The 19,681-nt window shown below is 40.7% G+C and overlaps 1 protein-coding gene across 2 annotated transcripts in view; it reads left to right on the top strand.

The window, feature by feature from the left end:
* Positions 1–12,246: 12,246 nt before the first annotated feature.
* The window catches only part of CMSS1 (cms1 ribosomal small subunit homolog), a 382,853-nt gene continuing 375,418 nt past the window's right edge, over positions 12,247–19,681 (top strand). Inside the window, exon 1 of one of the 2 annotated variants that reach the window (XM_032351108.1) lies at positions 12,247–12,469. In XM_032351108.1, the coding sequence (XP_032206999.1) occupies positions 12,406–12,469 (64 nt within the window). In that variant the 5' untranslated portion in view covers positions 12,247–12,405. The remainder of the gene's footprint in view (positions 12,470–19,681) is intronic. The other variant, XM_032351118.1, reaches the window with a different exon arrangement.

The following is a 19,681-nucleotide window of genomic DNA, read 5'->3' as shown; positions in this document are numbered from 1 at the left end:
TATCATTTGCCCTACCAAACTGGAGCCATCAATATAGAACCTGTTAGGAAAGGGCTCTGAGGTCAGACTCAAAGAAAAAATATCTCAACTCTTCTATTTAACAGCTGGTCACCTTGAGTCAAGTATTTAACCTCTTTAAATTTTAGCTTTTGTGCCTATAAAATATTATAAAATAGTAAGTAATAATAGTAATGATCTTCTACAACAGTTGGGAGAGTGGATGAAGCAGTAGGGTGTGCTAGAGAGGGGTAACAATTGCTACTATTGACTGAGTGCCAACCATGTACCAGAAACTGTCTCAAGTGTTTTTATGTATTAACCTAGTTACTCCTCATGCTAATCTATCATTAGCTTCATTTTATAGCTAAAGAAAATGTGCCATAGTAACTTGTCTAAGATCTAACAAATGGCAATGCCAGGATTTTAACTCAAGCATCTGGCTTCATAGTTCACATTCTGAGCTATTACACCTTACTGCCTCAAGGCAGTAGATAAAAGTTCTCACCTATCTAAGCAACTACCAATGAGGGCTCAGGATATTAGCTTGCCTCAAAAGAGAAAGAGAGATAACCAGTTCTCAGTTATTTCTTGGATATTGTCACTACCAAAGGCAATAAAAACAGCCGGCTACAGAGGACTATACTGACAGGTTCTAGCAAATCTATCTCTTAGGAGATAAGACGGCAGATATATGTGACTTTACAAACTAAAGGGACCACCTCACACCCATTAGGGTGGCGACCAGTGGAAAAAAAAAAAAAAAGCAGGCAATAAGTGTCAGCAAGGATGTGAGAAAAATTGGAGCCCCTGTGCACTGCTGATGAGAATGTAAAACAGGGCAATCACTGTGAAAAACAGTGTGGTGGTTCCTCAAAAAACAAAGAGTAAAACCATCATATGATCCAGCATTTCCACTTCTGGGTATATACCCAAAAGAACTGGAAGCAAGGATTCACACAGATGTCCATCCATGTTCATAGCAACTTTATTCACAATACCTAAAAGATGGAAACAACCCAAATGTCCACTGCTGGATGAATGGATAAACAAAATGTGGTATACACTTACAAATGACTATTATTCAGGCTTAAAAATTTTAAAAAAAAATGAAATTGTGACACATGCCACAATGTGTATTAATCCAGAGGGCATTATATTAAGAGAAATAAGCCAAGCACAGGACAAATATTGTATGATTTCACTTATATAAGGTATCTAGTCATATTCATAGACAGAAAACAGAAGGGTGGCTGCCCTGAGCTGAAGAAGGTGGTAATGTTAAATTATTGCTTAACGGATACAGAGATTCAATTCTTTTTTTTTTTTTTTAAGATTTTATTTATTTATGACAGAGAGAGATAACAAGAGAGGGAACACAAGCAGGGGGAGCTGGAGAGGGAGAAGCAGACTCCTGGCTGAGCAGGGAGCCAGATATGGGGCTCAACCCCATGACGCTGGGATCATGACCCCAGCTAAAGGCAGATGCCCAACAACTGAGCCCCCCAGGCATCCCCAGAGATTCAATTCTGCAAGAAAAAAGAGTTCTGGTCATCAATGGTGGGGATAGTTGCATAAAATTGTCAATGTTAAAAACTGTCATGTTAAAAATGGTTAAGATGGTAAACATGATGTTACGTTCACTTTACCACAAATTTTTAAAGTAGTTTAAAAAAAGTAGGAGGAAAAGAAGAGAACTGGAAATGACCTCCGGCTGCCTCCCTTACCTCCAAGTTTCCGCACAGTGTTCACCAAGTGGGTAAGGAGTCTAAGCATGGTGGTCCAAAAGCTGCAAGTCCCAGCCTCTGCCAGGCAAGCTCTGCAGACCTCTGTGGGGACTGCCACTTAACTGCCCCTTCTCTACTTCAGCAAATATTACCTTGTAGGGAATTAAGACCTGGCTGCCAGACAGTCCACCTCATCCAGTGGCTCCAAAGTACAAACTAGACTTAAGGTTCCTTCCTTCTTCATGAATAAATGTGCATGACAATTTTAGGATTCCAAAGGTGAAGTTAAAAATGGGTTTTTCTTCCTATAAATGAAGGGATCTTTATAGAACCCATACATACTTAAGTTATGAAAGAAACAAAACTAAGTTTTACTTCAGCCACATGGCCTCACCAAGCCTGTGGCAAGAAAGGGAACATTCACTGGAACTCTAGGCACATAACCTGTCTGGGTTAGAAGGAAGCAAAAACTGACACAGCAAGAAATAATAAGTGGTGGAGAGGTTGTGGAGAAAGGGGAACCCTCTCAGAGTGTTGGTGGGATTGCAAGTTGGTGCAGCCACTTTGGAGAATAGTGTGGAGGTTCCTCAAAAAATTAAAAATAGAGCTACCCTATGGCCCAGCAACTGAATTACTGGGTATTTACTCCAAAGAAACAGATGTAGTGGAAAGAAGGGCCATATGCATGCTAATGTTCATAGCAGCAATGTCCACAATAGCCGAACTGTGATAAGAGCCAAGATGAGATGCCTTTCAACAGACGAACAGATAAAGAAGATGTGGTCCATATATACAATGGAATATTTCAGCCATCAGAAAGGATGAATACCCAACTTTTGCATCAACATGGATGGGACTGTAGGAGATTATGATGAGTGAAATGTGTCAAGCACAGAAAGACAATTATCATATGGTTTCACTTATTTGTGGAACATAAGGAATAGCATGGAGGACATTAGGAGAAGGAAGGGAAAAACGAAGGGGGTTTATCAGAGAGGGAGATGAACCATGAGAGACTATGGACTCCAGAAAACAAACTGAGGGTTTTAAGAGGGAAGAAGGATGGGGGGATGGGTGAGCCCGGTGATGGGTATTAAGGAGGGTATGTATTGCATTGAGCACTGGGTACTGCATGCAAACAATGAATCATGGAACACAGTATCAAAAACTAATGATGTACTGTACGATGACTAACATAATAAAAATAAATAAATAAAAATAAATAAAAAAGGAAAGCCAGCATGGTTCTAGGAATAGGCAGGTCCCCAAAGAACAACATCTCCCTCTCATGGTGCAAGGAGAAACAGCAGTTCCACTCGCAGGTTTTTTTCTACCATGAATTAAGTGGGTCAGGAATTTTGTAGATGACATAGTGGGGATGGCTTCTCTCTGTTCTGTGATGTCTAGGACTACAACACAGGGTGAATCAATGGCTGGGGCTTAGAATCACCAAGAGGTATCTTCATTTACAGGTCTGGCTATTGATGCTGATTGTCCAGAGACCTCAGCTGAGCTGTAGGCAAGAACACCTACGTATGTTATTTGCATGCTGTTTCTCTATGCAGGCTACGTTGGGCTTTCTGATAGCACGACACCTGGGTTCCACATGAACATCTCAAGGTAGGAGTGTCAAAGTCACACTGTAAGGAAAGTATGACAGATGGGAAATATTGGTGGCTATCTCTGGAAAATACAATGTGCCATATGTCCGCCTGTTTGCTTAGTGTCTTGTTTGTGGTAGATACTTTCTGGTGGGCCTAGACATAGGACACAAAAATCCACACACTTTTGCCTACTCCCTTAGGTACCTCCACATCCCCCTTCCCATATCTCTTTGCTATTGAACTTCAAATACTGTATCTTACAGGCCCTTGACACACTCAACCACACCATTCACTATTGCTCAGGACTGTTTATCCTTATCTCAGATTCCTCTTGCCATTCAGAGGAGATGGTTCAATGTACATATTGAAGTTCTGCCCACTGTCCATCACTGTCCTTTATGGCCCCTTCCCAAGTGGGATGGTAGAATAGTAGCAGTTCTATCTCCTACCATTGTCCGTTCTACCAACATACCAAGCTTGAACCAGTCTTGAGAATTTTCCTCTATCATCAGTTGGTCATAGGGAACACCCCATGAGGCCGCAGGTGTGAGCCGAGGAATACAAGAGACATGGTGACCTGAACCAATTGTTTATTTATCTTATTTTTGACTTCTGGGCCTGCTTAGATGTATCTCATATAAACCATTCCTATTGTTCAGTAGCTGTTGATGTGTGTACCCAACCTTACCAAACCCAGATCTTGAAGGAGCAGCTCTGTTCATACAATCATTTGATGTTCCATTGTCAAATGCTGTTTCTACGACAACTAAGTATCAAGCTAGTGGTTGCATTTTGAATAGTTGAGCTATAGAAGGCATGGCCTTATTCTAGAACTCTAGGAGTTTGTGCTATGATTCTCCATTTAGGTCCAGCCAGATTCCCTACAGCATCATTATCTGTCACCTAGCACCTAAAGGTTGCCACATCATTATGAACTGAATGCAAGAGCAGCGCATATTACAACCTGGAAGTGGTGCTGGGCCCTCTTTTCTCAAAACTGATAGCCTTGGGGCACCTCGGTGGCTCAGTGGGTTAAAAGTCTGTCTTCAGCATGGGTCATGATCACAGGGTCCTGGGATTGAGTACCGCATCAGGTTCCCTGCTCGGTGGGGGGGTCTGCTTCTTCTACCCCTGCTCATGATCTCTCTCTCTCAAATAAATAATATCTTTAAAAACAACAACAACAACAACAGCAGCAACTGGTAGCCTTTTGAGTCACCTAACTTAAGTGACATCTGATAAATGCCCTTTTAAAAAAATTTTTTAGCATTTTTAAAATTTTTATTTATTTTTAAAGATTTTATTTACATATTTGGCACAGAGAGAGAGCATGCATATGCAGGGAGAGCAGTAGACAGAGGGAGAAAGAAGCAGGCCCCCCGCTGAGCAGAGCTTTCCCCACGTGGGTTTAGATCACAGGGCCCTGGGATCACGACCTGCACGGACGGCAGACGCCCAGCCAACTGAGCTCACCAGGCACCCCTTAAAGCATTTTTTTTAAAGATTTATTTATTTGAGAGAAAGAGAGGGGTTCATGATCTCAAAATCCTGGGATTGAGCCCCTTGTCAGGCTCTCTGCTCAGCAGGGAGTATGTTTCTCCTTCTGTGCTTTCTCTCTCCCCCTCATTCTCTCTCATAAATAAATAAATACATACATACATACACAAAAGAAAAAAATGAAGGACAGAGAACCTGGAACAGTTATCTACTAATGCCTATTCCCGTTTGGTTTAGAGTTGCCCTTGGGAGTACTAACTTCTTTAAATCTTGGGCTCAACAAGCTCCCATGATGCCAGAGAAGCAGACAGTAGGGATGTTCAAGGAAGGCAGCTGTCAGCATGATGAAAATGGTCTACCATAGCTGCAAGGAAGCTTAGACCTGGACCAAGGGAAAATAGAGCAGGGTATTCACAGTATTGCTTCAAATTCTCTGTCCCCAGTTCCTGGCACTGAGCTCCTAAAACTGTAGGAATTTCCTAAGTGATAAAGGCACGAGGAGCATCTTCTGTTCTAATATTTGGGTTTTGACCATAGTTCCTGGCACAGAATTCCTTGGAGTTTCCTGCATGATAAGAAAGTCTTTTTTTCGGGACGCCTGGGTGGCTCAGTAGGTTAAGCAGCTGCCTTCGGCTCAGGTCATGATCCCAGCGTCCTGGGATGGATGCAGTCCCACATGGGGCTCCTTGCTCAGCGGGGAGCCTGCTTCTCCCTCTGCCTCTGCCTGCCATTCTGTCTGCCTGTGCTCGCTCTCTCTCCCCCTCTCTCTGATAAATAAATAAAATCTTAAAAAAAAAAAAAAAGTCTTTTTTTCTAATAAAGTACCATGTGGTAGGCTCCTAGAAGGGGCTGGTCACCAGAAAGACTGAGTCATAATTTGAAGTTTGGAAACTTCAGTCCCACTCCCCAACTTCCAGGAAGGGGAAAGGAGCTGGAGATTAAGTGAATGATGAGTCATGCCTACAAGATGAAGCCTCCATAAAAAATCCCAAAAGTGTGGTGTTCAGAGAGCTTCCAGTTGGTGAACACATCCAACTCCATGGAGACAGAACCTCTTGTACTTGGGACCATTCTGGACCTTATGCATACCTTCATCTTTCTGTTCATCTGTACCCTTCATATAAAAAACTGACATACAAAAGTATTTGTCTCAGTGCTATGAGCTATTCAAGCAAATGATCATATCCAACAAGGGGGTCACAGTAACCTCTGATTATAGTCAATAGGTCAGAAATGCAGGTGACAACCTGAAACCTAAGACTGGCATCTGAGGTGGAAGGTGGGCAGTGTTACAGGACTAAGCTCTTACCCTCTGAGGGTTGTGCTAACATCAAAGCATTTTTTTTGCTTTAAAAAAATGCAACATTGCTATCTCACATTGCTAACTCTGGTTGGCATCAGAACTGAACTGAATTATAGGACACCCAGCTGGTGTGGTGTCACAGAGAATTACTTGATCTATGGAAACCCCACACATCTGGTGTCAGAGGCATGGTCAGTGTGGTATTAGTGTGAGAGTAAAGGAGAAATACAGGAGCAGTTTTCCCAGAATATATATGATCTATTCTAAATCTAAGGGGTTTAGCATGGCATATTGTTATAAGTGAAGAGATAGTGAACTGGGAATTTCAGCCTGAAGGTAAATACAAAGATACAGAAGTATGGAAAATAATGAAAAGGCTATTGAAGAAAATGTGACATCAGAATAAAGACAGACACTGAGCAGTGGAGCAGAACATGAGGTCCTAAAACTGCCCCCTAAACAAATGATCAACTGGGTTTATGATAGAGCTATCACTGCCAATTACTGGAGAAAGGAAAGACTGTTTAAATGAATGGTGCTGGGACTACTGCTTATCCAAGAGGAAAAGTGAAATTGGATTCAACCCTAACACCATATACATAAACCAAATCTAGATGGACTCATGTTATAAAATAAATAAATCCCAAGAGAACCCTTGATTTCACACAGATGTAAAAGATGGTGGAGATGGGAAGGGGAGAGAGGGTGTTTCAGTGGTTATTTATTGTGGACAAAATCACTATAAAGGTTCACTAGATAAATCAAGAAAAACACATTAGCAGAAAGATATTATGGCAACCCACCTAATTCATTTATTCTCTGTCATTTTTGCCATTAAAATGCCATTGAATGCCAGAGAGCTCTCATTCCCCTAACTGGCAGTGCATCAGATCTCCAGAGCATTCTTGAATTCTCAGGACCCATCTCAGACCTACTCAATGAGAACCCCTCGGAGGCAGTACCCAGGAGTTTCTATTTTTAATAAATCTTAGCAGAAAATTCCACTACATGGCCAGAATTGGGAACCACAATCCTGTATCATTATTAGGTCTCAGAATTCATTGAGAAAATAGAAGCTACAAGACAGGAATGCCATCAAATCTCATTGAATGAAGTGGCCCTGCTACCGTGAGATTTTATGTCCCCATTGGCTTTGGATCTTTAAGTGTTCCTCTCTGTGAGAACGTGACCCCTATAATTCTCCCCTCTCTTCCTCAACTCTTAGCAGCATACCCTAGTTTGGGGACCACTCTTCTTCCTTGCTTCCATGATATCACATTTGCCTAGCTCTGCTCTTCCCTCTCTAGCCATTCTCTCCTGGGCTCTTGGGTCTCTCCTCCTCCACCTCATGTCTGAATAGTGAAGGTGCAGCGTCTTAGTCATTTCAGGCTGCCATACACATTACTATAGACTGGGTAGTTATACAACAAACAAGCTTCTTTGGAGACTGGAAGTCCAAATTCCCGTGGTGCTAGCATGGTCAGGCTCTTGATGAGGGCCCTCCCTCTCCAAATACCGTCATACTGGGATTACGATTTCAGCATATGAATTTGGAATTGGAGTGAGAGGTGGGATACAGTCTGTCCACTGCAGCTGGGAATCATTTCCTCTTCTCCACATTGTCTAAGCAATTTCAACCAGTCTCTTTCCTTCTATTTTCACCATCATACTCCAAGCAATGGCTATCTTACTTGGGCGACTGCCACAGTCTCCAGCCTGTCCCTGCTCCTACTGCACTCTAGCCAGCTTTGAAAAATTCAAGCAGATCTTCTGGCCTAAAAATCTCTCATGTTCTCCCATTTGAAATCCTTACCATGCCGAAGAAGCCCTTCGGGGTCCCTGCCTGTCTTTCCATCCTCCTCTCTTGCCATGCTCCTCTCCTAATTCTCCCACCCAGGTCACAAGTGCTGCTTATTTCTTTTATAGCACTTTTATCATCTGAAATTATTTATTGACTTGTCATCTGATTCTACTTCGTCTAAGATCAAACTCATCATTTCACCCCCAAACTATTCCCTCATTTTTTTTTTTGCTAGTTTCATCAAAGATGATATCATATTTCACTTTTTAGGACTTGAAACTATTTTTTTGTCCTCTCTTCCTCACCATTTTACTTCCAAACTATTTTTCACAAATCGACAGTGATGTTCCTCACTTCAGTTCTTCTTTCTCTTCTATACTATTTTTTTCCTAGTCCATTGGATATGGGTCATTTTGGGGTCACAGATCACTTTGAGTTATGAAAGCCACGGGCAGATGGGAAGCCACCTACTGGATGGGTGACTAGAGCCAAATTACTTAATTACCCAACTTTAGTTTCACCATCTATAAAATAGAGAAACTAACAGTAACATGAAGATGTTTTTGTGCCCCTCAGCCCACTCTGAAATTAGTCCAGCGATGGACAAAAGTTCTGGGTAGCTGCTAGAATTCCACCTCAAGCATGCTGAGTTACATAACTCTGCTCTTCTGCCTCAGGGCTTTCTTCAGTGGCAGCATAGCCCGAGAGTATCTGGAAATTCAAATTCCTGGGGACAACTTTCAACCAATAGTGGATGGCAGTCAGTGGATATCCTATTCCTTTTTTTTTTTTTAATGATTTTATTAATTTATTTGACAGAGAAAGCACAAGTGGTGGGGCTAGCAGAGGGAGAGGGCGAAGCAGTCTCTCTGCCGAGCAGGGCTGATGCAGGGCTCCATCCCAGGACCCTGGGATCATGACCTGAGCCAAAGTCAGCCACTTAACCGACTGAGCCACTCAGATACCCTGGATATCCTACTCCTGTGGATAACTCCAAGGCAGTCTACATTGTTTCTCAGAGGGTCCCTTACAGGATAAAGAGCCAGTTATATAACCAATTTACTATTCATCCTTCCTTCCTTATCTCACTCTCCCTGTCTTTATTTCTGCCCCCTTCCCCACATCAGATCATATCCCAAATAAACTACTTGTATCCATGTTCTGCTTTTAGGGGAACCTAAACTATGGCAGTAAACCTATCAGTTAGGATCCAAGCAGGGAAAAAAATGCATCCTTTAAGTTGCACAAATAAAAAAAAATTAGTAAAGGAAGCATTTATGCAGATGAGGTAGGGTTAGGAAAACAACCCAAGGGATGGCAACGGTGGAGAGCCACTATTACCCCTAAGCCTGAGAGAGACTTGGCCTCCAATGGAGGGATGAGGGCAAGGTCAAGTGCCCTGCATGGTGACACCAATTTAACTTTCCTAAAACAGTATTTCCATCACATCCTTTGCATCTAATGAACACTAATATCTGGAATTCTTGGTTGGATATTCAAGATTAAGGCATGGAGGTGGAAGAACTCAAGAATCATCTAATTCATTCCCTTTATGAGCAAAGCGAAGCCCACCAAGATTAAATGACATGTCCAAACAATATGCCAATCAATATCCATTGACAAGGTCAAATTCAAGTACCACGTCCTTTATGAAGGCTTCTCAGTGCACTCTGCTGGGAAATGAATGCTTCCTCTTATAAATTCTCCTAATACTCATTTAGAAATCATACAGAAAGAAGAAGATACAGATCTATTTCAACCTGAGCTTCTCCATGTTAGATGAGGTAATCAAATACTGGGGTACAGAATTTTACAACAGATGAGTTTCTAAAGTAGGATGTCAATTCACTGATCAATAGAGCAGTTAAATGGATATACAGCTTAGACTGGCTATAAGCTTTTTTCTGTAAACGACCAGGTATAAATACATCAGGGACACAGTCTCTGTTGCATGTTTCTTTTCTTTTTCTTCTTTCTTCCTTACTTCCTTGCTTTCTGGCTTTTGGTGTGTTTTATTTTGTTGTTGTTTTTCAGCAGTGCATTGAAAATGTAAAAACTATCCTCACTTACTGGGTGATAGGTTGCATTTGCTGGGGGCATTAGTTTTCTGACTTTTTATATCTGTCACCAGAAAGGAAGCTGACTTGGGAAACAAACTTAACAGGTTGCTTAGTAAGTAAAACAATAAAGAATAGAAGAAGTTCAAATTCAGACATGCAATCTATATATTGTCAGTGTCTATGTGTGCCAGGTACTGTTCGTGGTCCTAAGGTCACAGTGGTGAACAAGAAAGATGCAATTCTAATCCCCAAGGAGATGAGTGGGTGTGTGATAAGAGATGAATAAAGCATTTAAGAGGAGTGACATAATGATTCTGACTACTTTCTGTGTGGAAGCAAGACTGAGGTGGGACAAGAGAAAACAAGAGAAAAAAAGGTTAGAAGACTATTACAGTGGCTCAGAAGAGAATGATTACCTCAGACCAAGGCTGTAGTGGTGGAAGTGATGAGATGGTTGGTTAAATGGCTAGATTTGGGATATATTTTGGAGATAGATCCCTCCAAACTTACCAATGAATCAGATGACGACAATGCAACCAGAAGAATGGTACTCACATTTACTGAAGTGGAAGAGGTTAGAAGGTAAAAGGGGGTTGGGATCCAGGACACAGAAGGAAGACTGATCTGGGATAATATCAGGAACAGTGGGAAAAGGAAATAATATGGGAAAGGCAGCAGAACTGTCTGGAAGCTTTGAGTGTTGTTTGAGATGTTGGGTCACTAATTGGAATTCTTAGTGAGTTCTTACATAGCACCTAATTTAACTACTGAAAATGTCTTTTTCCTCTAAGTGAATTTTCCCTTATCTTTTAAATTAGATAAATAAATACTATTAAATGCCACAAAAATATATGTAACATGTCTATAAGTTATAAACCATAAGAATTCAATGCATATCTATGAACTCACCACTTTATCTAAATTGGACATTTGCCAGTAAGTTACATTTACCTTTGTTCTTCTTAATCTCATCTCCTGGTTACTCCATAGCCTAAATTTTTTGTTTACTACTCTGTTTCTCTAAAATCACATGTGTACTTTTTGACCTAAACAATTTTTGGTTTTCCCTGCATTTGAACATTATAAAATGGCAGCTGACATTTTAAAACTCAGCATTATGTTTCCAAAATATATCCACGTAATTACGTATGTTGATTCATTTCCTATGCTTAATTGTATGGCTATATTATAACATAGTTATCGATTTTCCTATACAAACATATTTCGGTTGTTTTCACTTTTTTGCTGTTACTAACAATGCTGCTGTGAATGTTCTGTAGTATCCAACCGTTTCCCAAGTGTGTATATTTAAGAGTGGAAATTGCTGGATCATGAGGTGTGTAGGTTTACTTCTATAAGATTGTGCCAAATTGCTTTTCCAAGTGGTTATTACCAATTTACATTCACACCAGTAAGGTGAAGGAATTCCCACTGATGCATGTACTCTAGAATTTGGTAATGTCAGACTTCCTTAATTTTGTCAATTTACTGCATGAAAAACAGTGTCTCGTGGAAGTCTCTCTTTTATTTCCCGGGTTAGTAGGAGACAGAACATCATTTAACCTGTTTATTGGTCATGACACTTCCTCTTCCATGCTCGTATTTCTTATCTAACTTTCCTTTTCCATAATCTATCAATCCTATCTCTGCCACTTCGCGCTGGAATTTTAAGACAAGAAATACCTGTAGTTTTTTACCTGTAGTTAAGCAGCAACTGACTCGCTCCTCTTGTTTCAGAAGTAAAGGAGACCGAGGACTCTGAGCCTCCGGACCACTAAAGTCTTTTCGTGGGCGAGTCCTTCCGGACCAATCAAATTTTCTTAACCTACACTGTCTAAAAATAGCAGCACACAGATCTACACCCAAGGCTCAACATTCATGGTCATGAATTCTTGCACACGTTTCCCAGGAGCAAACTATACACACCGGACACCGCAACGCACACAAACGAAAACACAACCACGTGCTCTGCTCTTCTCCCGCGGCAGGCGTCCTTTGAAACCGAATAGAGAACAATTGTCTTAGCATCCTGTTTCACACTTTCGTCAATAGTTTTTCGACCAAAAAAAAAAAAGAAGAAGAAGACACAAAATGTTTTGAAAGAAGTTATTTAAAAAGATAATAATCTTTGGGGGGGTTCGTTTTCTTGTCTTTATGCTTTTGTGAGGATTTATTTTGAATTACCTGACAGAGTCTTTTCATCAGCACTTGTGTGGAAACTGCGACGGGATGAGCGCCTGGGACGGGGAGGCGGGGCGGAGGTGTGACGTCATTGCCGCGGGGCGGAGGCGACGGTGTCTGAGGAGAGGCTCCGCGTGCTGCTTGCCAACTCTGGCCTTTCGGCTTGGAGTCTAGGAGAATATCTGCCACTGTCCTCTTTCCCTTGGTGGTCCGCTCACAACTAGACCCACTGGAGATGGCAGACGACCTTGGGGACGAGTGGTGGGAGAACCAGCCTGCAGGTGCAGCCAGCAGCCCAGGTACCCACTCTGCCCGCGCGGCTGCGGGGCCTCCCCTGACCGACCCCTCCCCCCCAACCCCTGCATCCTTAGGTGAGCCTCTGCCCATGCCAGCCTCTGGCGGTCACGATGTATGGCCCCGCGGTGGTGTGCCCAGCTGTGGGAGCGCGCGAGCATCGGGAATGAAGTGGTGCGGGAGCCTTATTACTGGGTGAACAGTGTGGCTTTAACTCAGGTCTACCCTCCTGTCAGGAAAGACCCTGAAGAAAAGATTTTCCTTTTACGTGTTTCTTAATAGGTAGATTTTTCGTGAATTCAGAGAGTTTGCGCGTAGTGGTTAAGGGTAACTCCTGGATTAGATTCAGAGTGGTTCTACTCAAATCGAGACTCTGGGGCACCTGGGTGTCTCAGTCGTTAAGCATCTGCCTTCGGCTCAGGTCATGATCCCGGAATCCTGAGACCGAGCCCCTCATCGGGCTCCCTGCTTGGGGTGGGGCGGGGGGAGGGGTGAAAGCCTGCTTCTCCTTCTTCCTCTCCCACTCCCTCTACTTGTGTTCCCTCTCTGGCTATCTCTCTCTGTGTCAAGTAAATAAAATCTTAAGAAAACAAAAACAAATGGAGATTCTGGCCCCACTAATACTGCTTCGGCTCCCTTTCCTCAACTATAAATTACGGATAATAATGTCAATTTCATAAGATTATCATGAAGATTAAATAAACATAATACAAATGATGCACTTTAGCACAGTGCTTGGCACAGAATATATGCGAGGTAAATATAAGCTATGGTTTTTCTTGCTATCATCATCTTGTTATTTGGACTGTTAAAGCCTGAAGGAAGTTTAGAAACCAATCATCCTTTTGAACTCAGCCATTTCACAGAAGAGACACATGAGACCTAAAGATATTAAATAACTTCACAAGTTCACCTAGCTAGTTGGTGTCAGAAGCAAGACTAGAATTTAGTTAACTCAATTCAAACAACTTACTATGCTACGTGTACCCACTGCCAATGTGGTGGATATTTTATCTTTAAGTAGGTGGCATTTAGTAACTGCTCACCACAGGCTGACTTTGAACCTTTCAAGTTCCATGAGGCTTAGTATACAATTACATTTTGCAATCGTTCTTCAAAGTCTACCTCTATTCTCTACCAGGTTCTAAGATATTTTTTAGGGGAAAAAAAAGCAAAGTCTTATCCATGTCATATTGTCCACCAGGCACTGCACATGATTGACACTTGATACATACTTGCTGCAAACATTAATTTTGAAATATGTGTTGTGAAGTGTCCATTAAAGCTGCAAAATTCTACAACATTGTTTCCAGAAGAATTGCCTTCAGGTACAAACTGAGTAGATGTCATTTTTAAAAAGGTAGCCAGTGTAATACTTCCTCCAGTAAACTTCCTGACTCTGTTGCTACTTTGTTTCTAAGAAATATCTCTTGCAGGCTGTAGTGTTACACATTTACTTTGATAACCCTTCCCCCCTCAACTCAGGTATTTAAGGCTATATTTTATGATGTGATTTAAGTATAGAAATCGTTTAAGAAATAACTGAATTCCTTTTGAGTGGTAAAGGGGATCCTATTTCTTGATTCTAGCCTTGCCTCTTGCCCATTACTGGCCATGTCTCTCAAGTTAGTCACCCTTTAGAAGGAAAGAAATTAATGTGTATTGAGTGTCTTTAATATGCCAGATATTTTCATAAACATAAATTCATTTAATCTTCATAATATGTTTAAAAGATATGTATTACTTTCACTTTTATAGATGAGAAACAGAAAAGTTCAGTAATGTTCTTAGAAACACACAGCAAAGAAGATATCTGGGAAGAGATTACACAAGTATGCCTGAGTTTCAAAGTCATACTTTATCCACTATTACAATGTGTTTTTACTGGGCCTCAGTATCATTATCAGTAAAATGAGGTGTCCTTAGAGATTATCTTTTTAAGGGTTTTAACAAACCAACTGTTCTAAACATTGGATTTATAGCATCTTTCATGTAAGTTACCAGGATTCCCATCAAGATAGTATGTTAGAGGCACCCTGCTTCTTAGACTCCTTCTAACTCTAAGGTTAACATTTGAAAATTGCTGACTTTAAATGTATCAGGGGTATTTGCTTTGTTAACTTCTTCTTAGTATAGTGAGCATGTAAGCTTCTTTGAGATATGCTTGATTATTTGTCAGGGATTTGCTAAATAATCTGTATGGTATTTCTAATTCAGAAAAAAATCACAACAAACCAATTCAGATTTCCTGATTCTACCTATGTTAATGGGGCAAAGATCAGCCTAAAATGTGTGAACTGTATTTTTGTTTTGAAAGTCATGGGAGAAATAGTGCCTTAAGTCAGAGAAAGGAAAGATAGTTATAATGATGCCTTTATTTCTGTTGTGTGCTGTGCTACTTGCTTATAAAAGTAAACATCTTTCCTTACCATCTGTTTTCCATTCACGCTTATGGTAGCAAGAAGCATTTAGCCATTTTAACAATCTACATCTATAACAAAGGTTCAGCATTCATGGTCATGAATTCTTTTGCATGTTTTCTGAAAGCAAACTGTACAAACATACAGATTCCCAAACACTGATACACACTATGTAAAACATCTGTCTAACATATCCGGCTATCTACTTATTGTCTAAGGAAATGTAATTCAGAGACTCTTACTAAAGCTCTTGATCTTGATCTACATATGACCCTTTTTTTGCATACATCTTATGGCTATTCAGAACTTCCACTCTTGTGCTAGAATTCTGCATTTTACTGGAGCCCAACATGGGACCTGGCACCTGGTGTTTGAGAGAGATTAGCTGAATAAATGTATGCATGCTGCTAGATATACAGAGTTCTTGGTGATCATGTATTTAGATAGACATATAATTTCTCACCCAATTAAATACTTTTAAGAATGAAAGGCCATGCCATTAGAATTTTTCTGGGACTGTCCTAGTCTACCTGGGATGTCACCCTATTGACATCATTGTTGGTGATTGGAGTCTTGGTCCAGGATAAGACCACTGAGAGTTGTGTGTGCTGAAGAGTACTCAGCCAGTGTGTTCAGGTAACAGAGTCTAGGAGTCATCTAGTGACATCCGACATTTCATTTTACTTATTTCCTTATTCCCTGCATACCTTAAGAGATTATTTGAGGTTATTTATAGTAAATAATGCATGCATTAGAATCATAATTGCGAAACCTTAATGCTAAAATGAACAGATACAATGCCCATGGTTTCATGTAGTTGACTAAACTGGGCACTTTCTCAGTGTTGCTTGAAAACTGAGAATGTCATTTCCAGCAGGGATTTTGTTACTTATGGAGCAGAGCCAAGAGTTTTTGCAGTTGGAGTTGGTCACTTGATCATTCACTTACTGAAGACAATATTGATTGTTTTCCCTTTTTATTCCAGTAATATCCCTCTTAAGTTAGCAAGTCAAGTGTCCAGCAGGTAGCAGGGTTTATGAATCTGGAGCTCCAGGGTTGGGTCAAGGCTAGAGATAAGAGATTTAGGAATGACTGGCACATGTATAGCTTACCTTTTTTTTTTTTTTTAAGATTTTATTTATTTATTTAGAGAGAAAGTGCCCAGGGAGGGGACAGAGGGAGAGAGAGTGAAAATTTCAAGCAGAGTCCCTGCTGAGTACAGATCCTGGCAAGGCTTGATCTCATGACTCTGAGATCATGACCTGATCTGAAATCAAGAGTCAGACACTCAATAAACTGAGCCACCCAGGCACCCCTACAGCTTACTTTTAAAGAGGATGTTTTAGCAATCTGCCAAATTCTCAGCCTCTGTTTTTTGAAGAGGATTTTGCTTTTGCTTCCCTAGCTTATTCTGAATATTTGATTCATCTTTATCAAGCATCTAACTAGAAAACTGAAGTGTGAACACACTTCTATGTACAGTATAAGGAGACTGTAGATAATAACGCTAACCTGCATTTGTTGAGTGGTGGTTATGTGCCAGATACTGGCACATAATATTTTGATTGCTTCATGTGTATTAGCTCATTTAATCTTCACCAGTACACTATGATGTATTTACTATTATTCCCATTTTACAGGTTAGGAAATTGAGGCACTAAGTGGTTAAATGATTTGCCCAATGTTATTTAGTTGGTAAGTGGGGAGGCTGGGATTCATAGGCAGGCAATCTGAAACCAGCCTGTGCACTTAAGTTTCTCAAAGATAATTATTCTGATTATCAATGTTAAGACTCTCATCTCTAATGCTTAGCGAAATAAGTCAAGCAGAGAAAGACAACTGTCATATGATCTCCCTGATATGAGGAAGTGGTGATGCAACATGGTGGCTTAAGTGGGTAGGAGAAGAATAAATGAAACAAGATGGGATTGGGAGGGAGACAAACCATAAGTGACTCTTAATCTCCCAAAACACACTGAGGGTTGCTGGGGGGAGGGGGTTTGGGAGAAGGGGGTGGGATTATGGACATTGGGGAGGGTGTGTGCTTTGGTGAGTGCTGTGAAGTGCGTAAACCTGGTGATTCACAGACCTGTACCCTTGGGGATAAAAAAAAAGACTCTCATCTCTAAAATAACAATCCTTTATCAATTAAAAAAGGCTCATATCTATTTATATACATCATTGTTTTCAAATTGTGTCTATTAACTCTTACTCTCCTAAAGTTTACTCTTCTTTTTTTTTTTTTTAAGATTTTATTTATTTATTTGACAGAGAGAGATCACAGGTAGGTAGAGAGACAGGCAGAGAGAGAGAGAGAGAGAGAGAAGTAGGCTCCCTGCTGAGCAGAGAGCTCGATGCAGGACTCGATCCCAGGACCCTGAGATCATGACCTGAGCCGAAGGCAGCGGCTTAACCCACTGAGCCACCCAGGCGCCCTAAAGTTTACTCTTCTAAAGAACATTGATTAGTCAGAGATACAAATAAGCGGACTGTATCATTGGGCTTTGAGAACAATCTTTGCCAGGAAGTCAAACTTCATCCTAGTGCTCTAGACTCACATACCTGGCTGTCTTCTTGAAGTCTGCTTATTTACTAGAATGTCAAATGCAAATGAAAGCAAACAAAGGCCTTACTCTCTGATCTATCAAGTCTGTAACTCTAAGACATCCTGAATGCTTTTTTTCCATTTTTCTCCTCTGTTACCCATCAGAGTACATGTTACCATCTTCATTTGCCTTAACTACTGCAGTAAACTAACAGGGCTCCCAGTTTCTGTCTTGTTCCTCTTTGGACTGTTCAATTAGCAGCCTGAGTGATCAGATCTCATTCCTGCCCAAACCCTTCAGTGGCTTCATCTGTCACATATAATACAACCCAGGTTACTTATTAGGACTGATGTCTGCCACATCTACTATTTACTCCCCTCTAATTTATGCCTTTATTTTGTGCCTCAACAGGGCAACTTCATTCTGTCTTAGTCCTTTACAGTAGGTGTTCCTTTTTCTTTCTGGGCTCTCCAGTATTTCAAATGGCTGTCCTTTTCTTAGAACATTAAGACCTCAGTTCAGATATCACTGAAAAAAAAGCATTCCATGTCAGCCAATCTAGAGTAGCCATCTAGTTGGTCTATTATATCATCACATTATGGTAATTCTCAGCAGGGCACTTATCACCAACTGTTATTTGCCTTGTTAAATGATAACATTTGCTAATAGATTACATTTCGTTGTTAAATTATTACATTCTGGTATGATCCCCCACACTAGATTGTAAGCCAAATGTGAGCAGGGATTTGTTTATCTAGTTCTTTGCTGTATACTCAGTGCCTAGAGTAGTATCTGGGTCCTTAGAAAGCACTCATTAAGAATTTGTTCATTAAGGGGGCGCCTGGGTGGCTCAATGGTTTGGGCTGCTGCCTTCGGCTCAGGTCATGATCTCAGGGTCCTGGGATCGAGCGCCGCATCGGGCTCTCTGCTCCGCAGGAAGCCTGCTTCCCTCTCTCTCTCTGCCTGCCTCTCTGCCTACTTGTGATCTCTGTCTGTGAAGTAAATAAATAAAATCTTTAAAAAAAAAAAAAGAATTTGTTCATTAAGTAATTGATTGTTAATGTTTCATAGCCACATTTGAAGACCTCAACATAGGAGTTCCACATCTAAAGAAATTTAGTTCACTAGAAGAATTGTCAAAATCTTGCTCAGGCTTTTGACAGATTTGACAGGCGCTGCTTCTCTCTTTTTGAAAATCCTTGTTGTATAACTGTATACTAACCTTTTATTCTAACCATATTTGAATTTAGTTTTATAAATTTTGTTTTGAAAGAGGAAAACAGACTTTTGCTTTATAATGAGCTGATAATTCTTGGTGGTGACAGCTTTTGTTACTTAGAATCAATGTAATTGGTCATTTTGTTTGAGATTGCTGAAATGAGCATTTAAAAGTTTTTGTCGTTGTTCTTGTATTGTTTTATATCATCTTCAAATCACATTGCTTTATCTATGCTGAATTCCTCCTAGAAACGATGAAGTAGGGGAATGCCTTGGATCTTTTAAACCTGAATAATTCAAGTGTTTGGTTTCTTCCCCTCTTCTTATACCAAAGTTAGACCTTTACAGTATTAATTTTACCTATAGGCAGCCATGCATAGTAGATGTAAAGTAGTAGTAAAACATTGTCTCTGCATATAGAATTCAGACTTGGAATATTTGTAGTACATTTTAATGACATACAACAGAGAATCAACTTCAAAATTATTTATTGAACTCTCATGCTTAGCCTTACTTTAGACACTGGTGGATTAGAGGATGAAACATATGCTTACATTGTGGAATTTATACATCAGTGTGGTTCAACCAAAATGCAAGTAGTATTATTTTGACAGATGTTCAAGAGGGATGCCTGGGTGGCTGAGTCATTAAGCATCTTGCCTTCAGCTCAGGTCATGATCCTAGCTAGGGTCCTGGGGTCGAGCCCCTCATCGAGCCCCACTTCAAGCCCCGCATCGGGCTCTCTGCTCAGCAGGAAGCCTGCTTCTCCCTCTCCCACACTCTCTGCTTCTTTTCTGTCTCTCACTGACTCTATCTCTGTGTCAAATAAATAAACAAAATCTTTAAAAAAAGAAAAGATGTTCAAGGGCAAACACAGGGACAGGATAAATTTTAAAATGTGAGAGGAAGAGAAGAAGAAAGAGCACATGCTGCATCAATAGTCAGTGTTCTGTACTTGAAGACTGTGTAACAAATGGACCCACAGATAACCTTCATGGACTACTTTTACTTTATTTATACAATTTCAGTAATT

The sequence above is a fragment of the Mustela erminea genome, chromosome 1, assembly GCF_009829155.1.
Source record: "Mustela erminea isolate mMusErm1 chromosome 1, mMusErm1.Pri, whole genome shotgun sequence".
NCBI lineage: Eukaryota > Metazoa > Chordata > Mammalia > Carnivora > Mustelidae > Mustela > Mustela erminea.
This window is presented reverse-complemented; position numbering and strand designations above follow the sequence as displayed.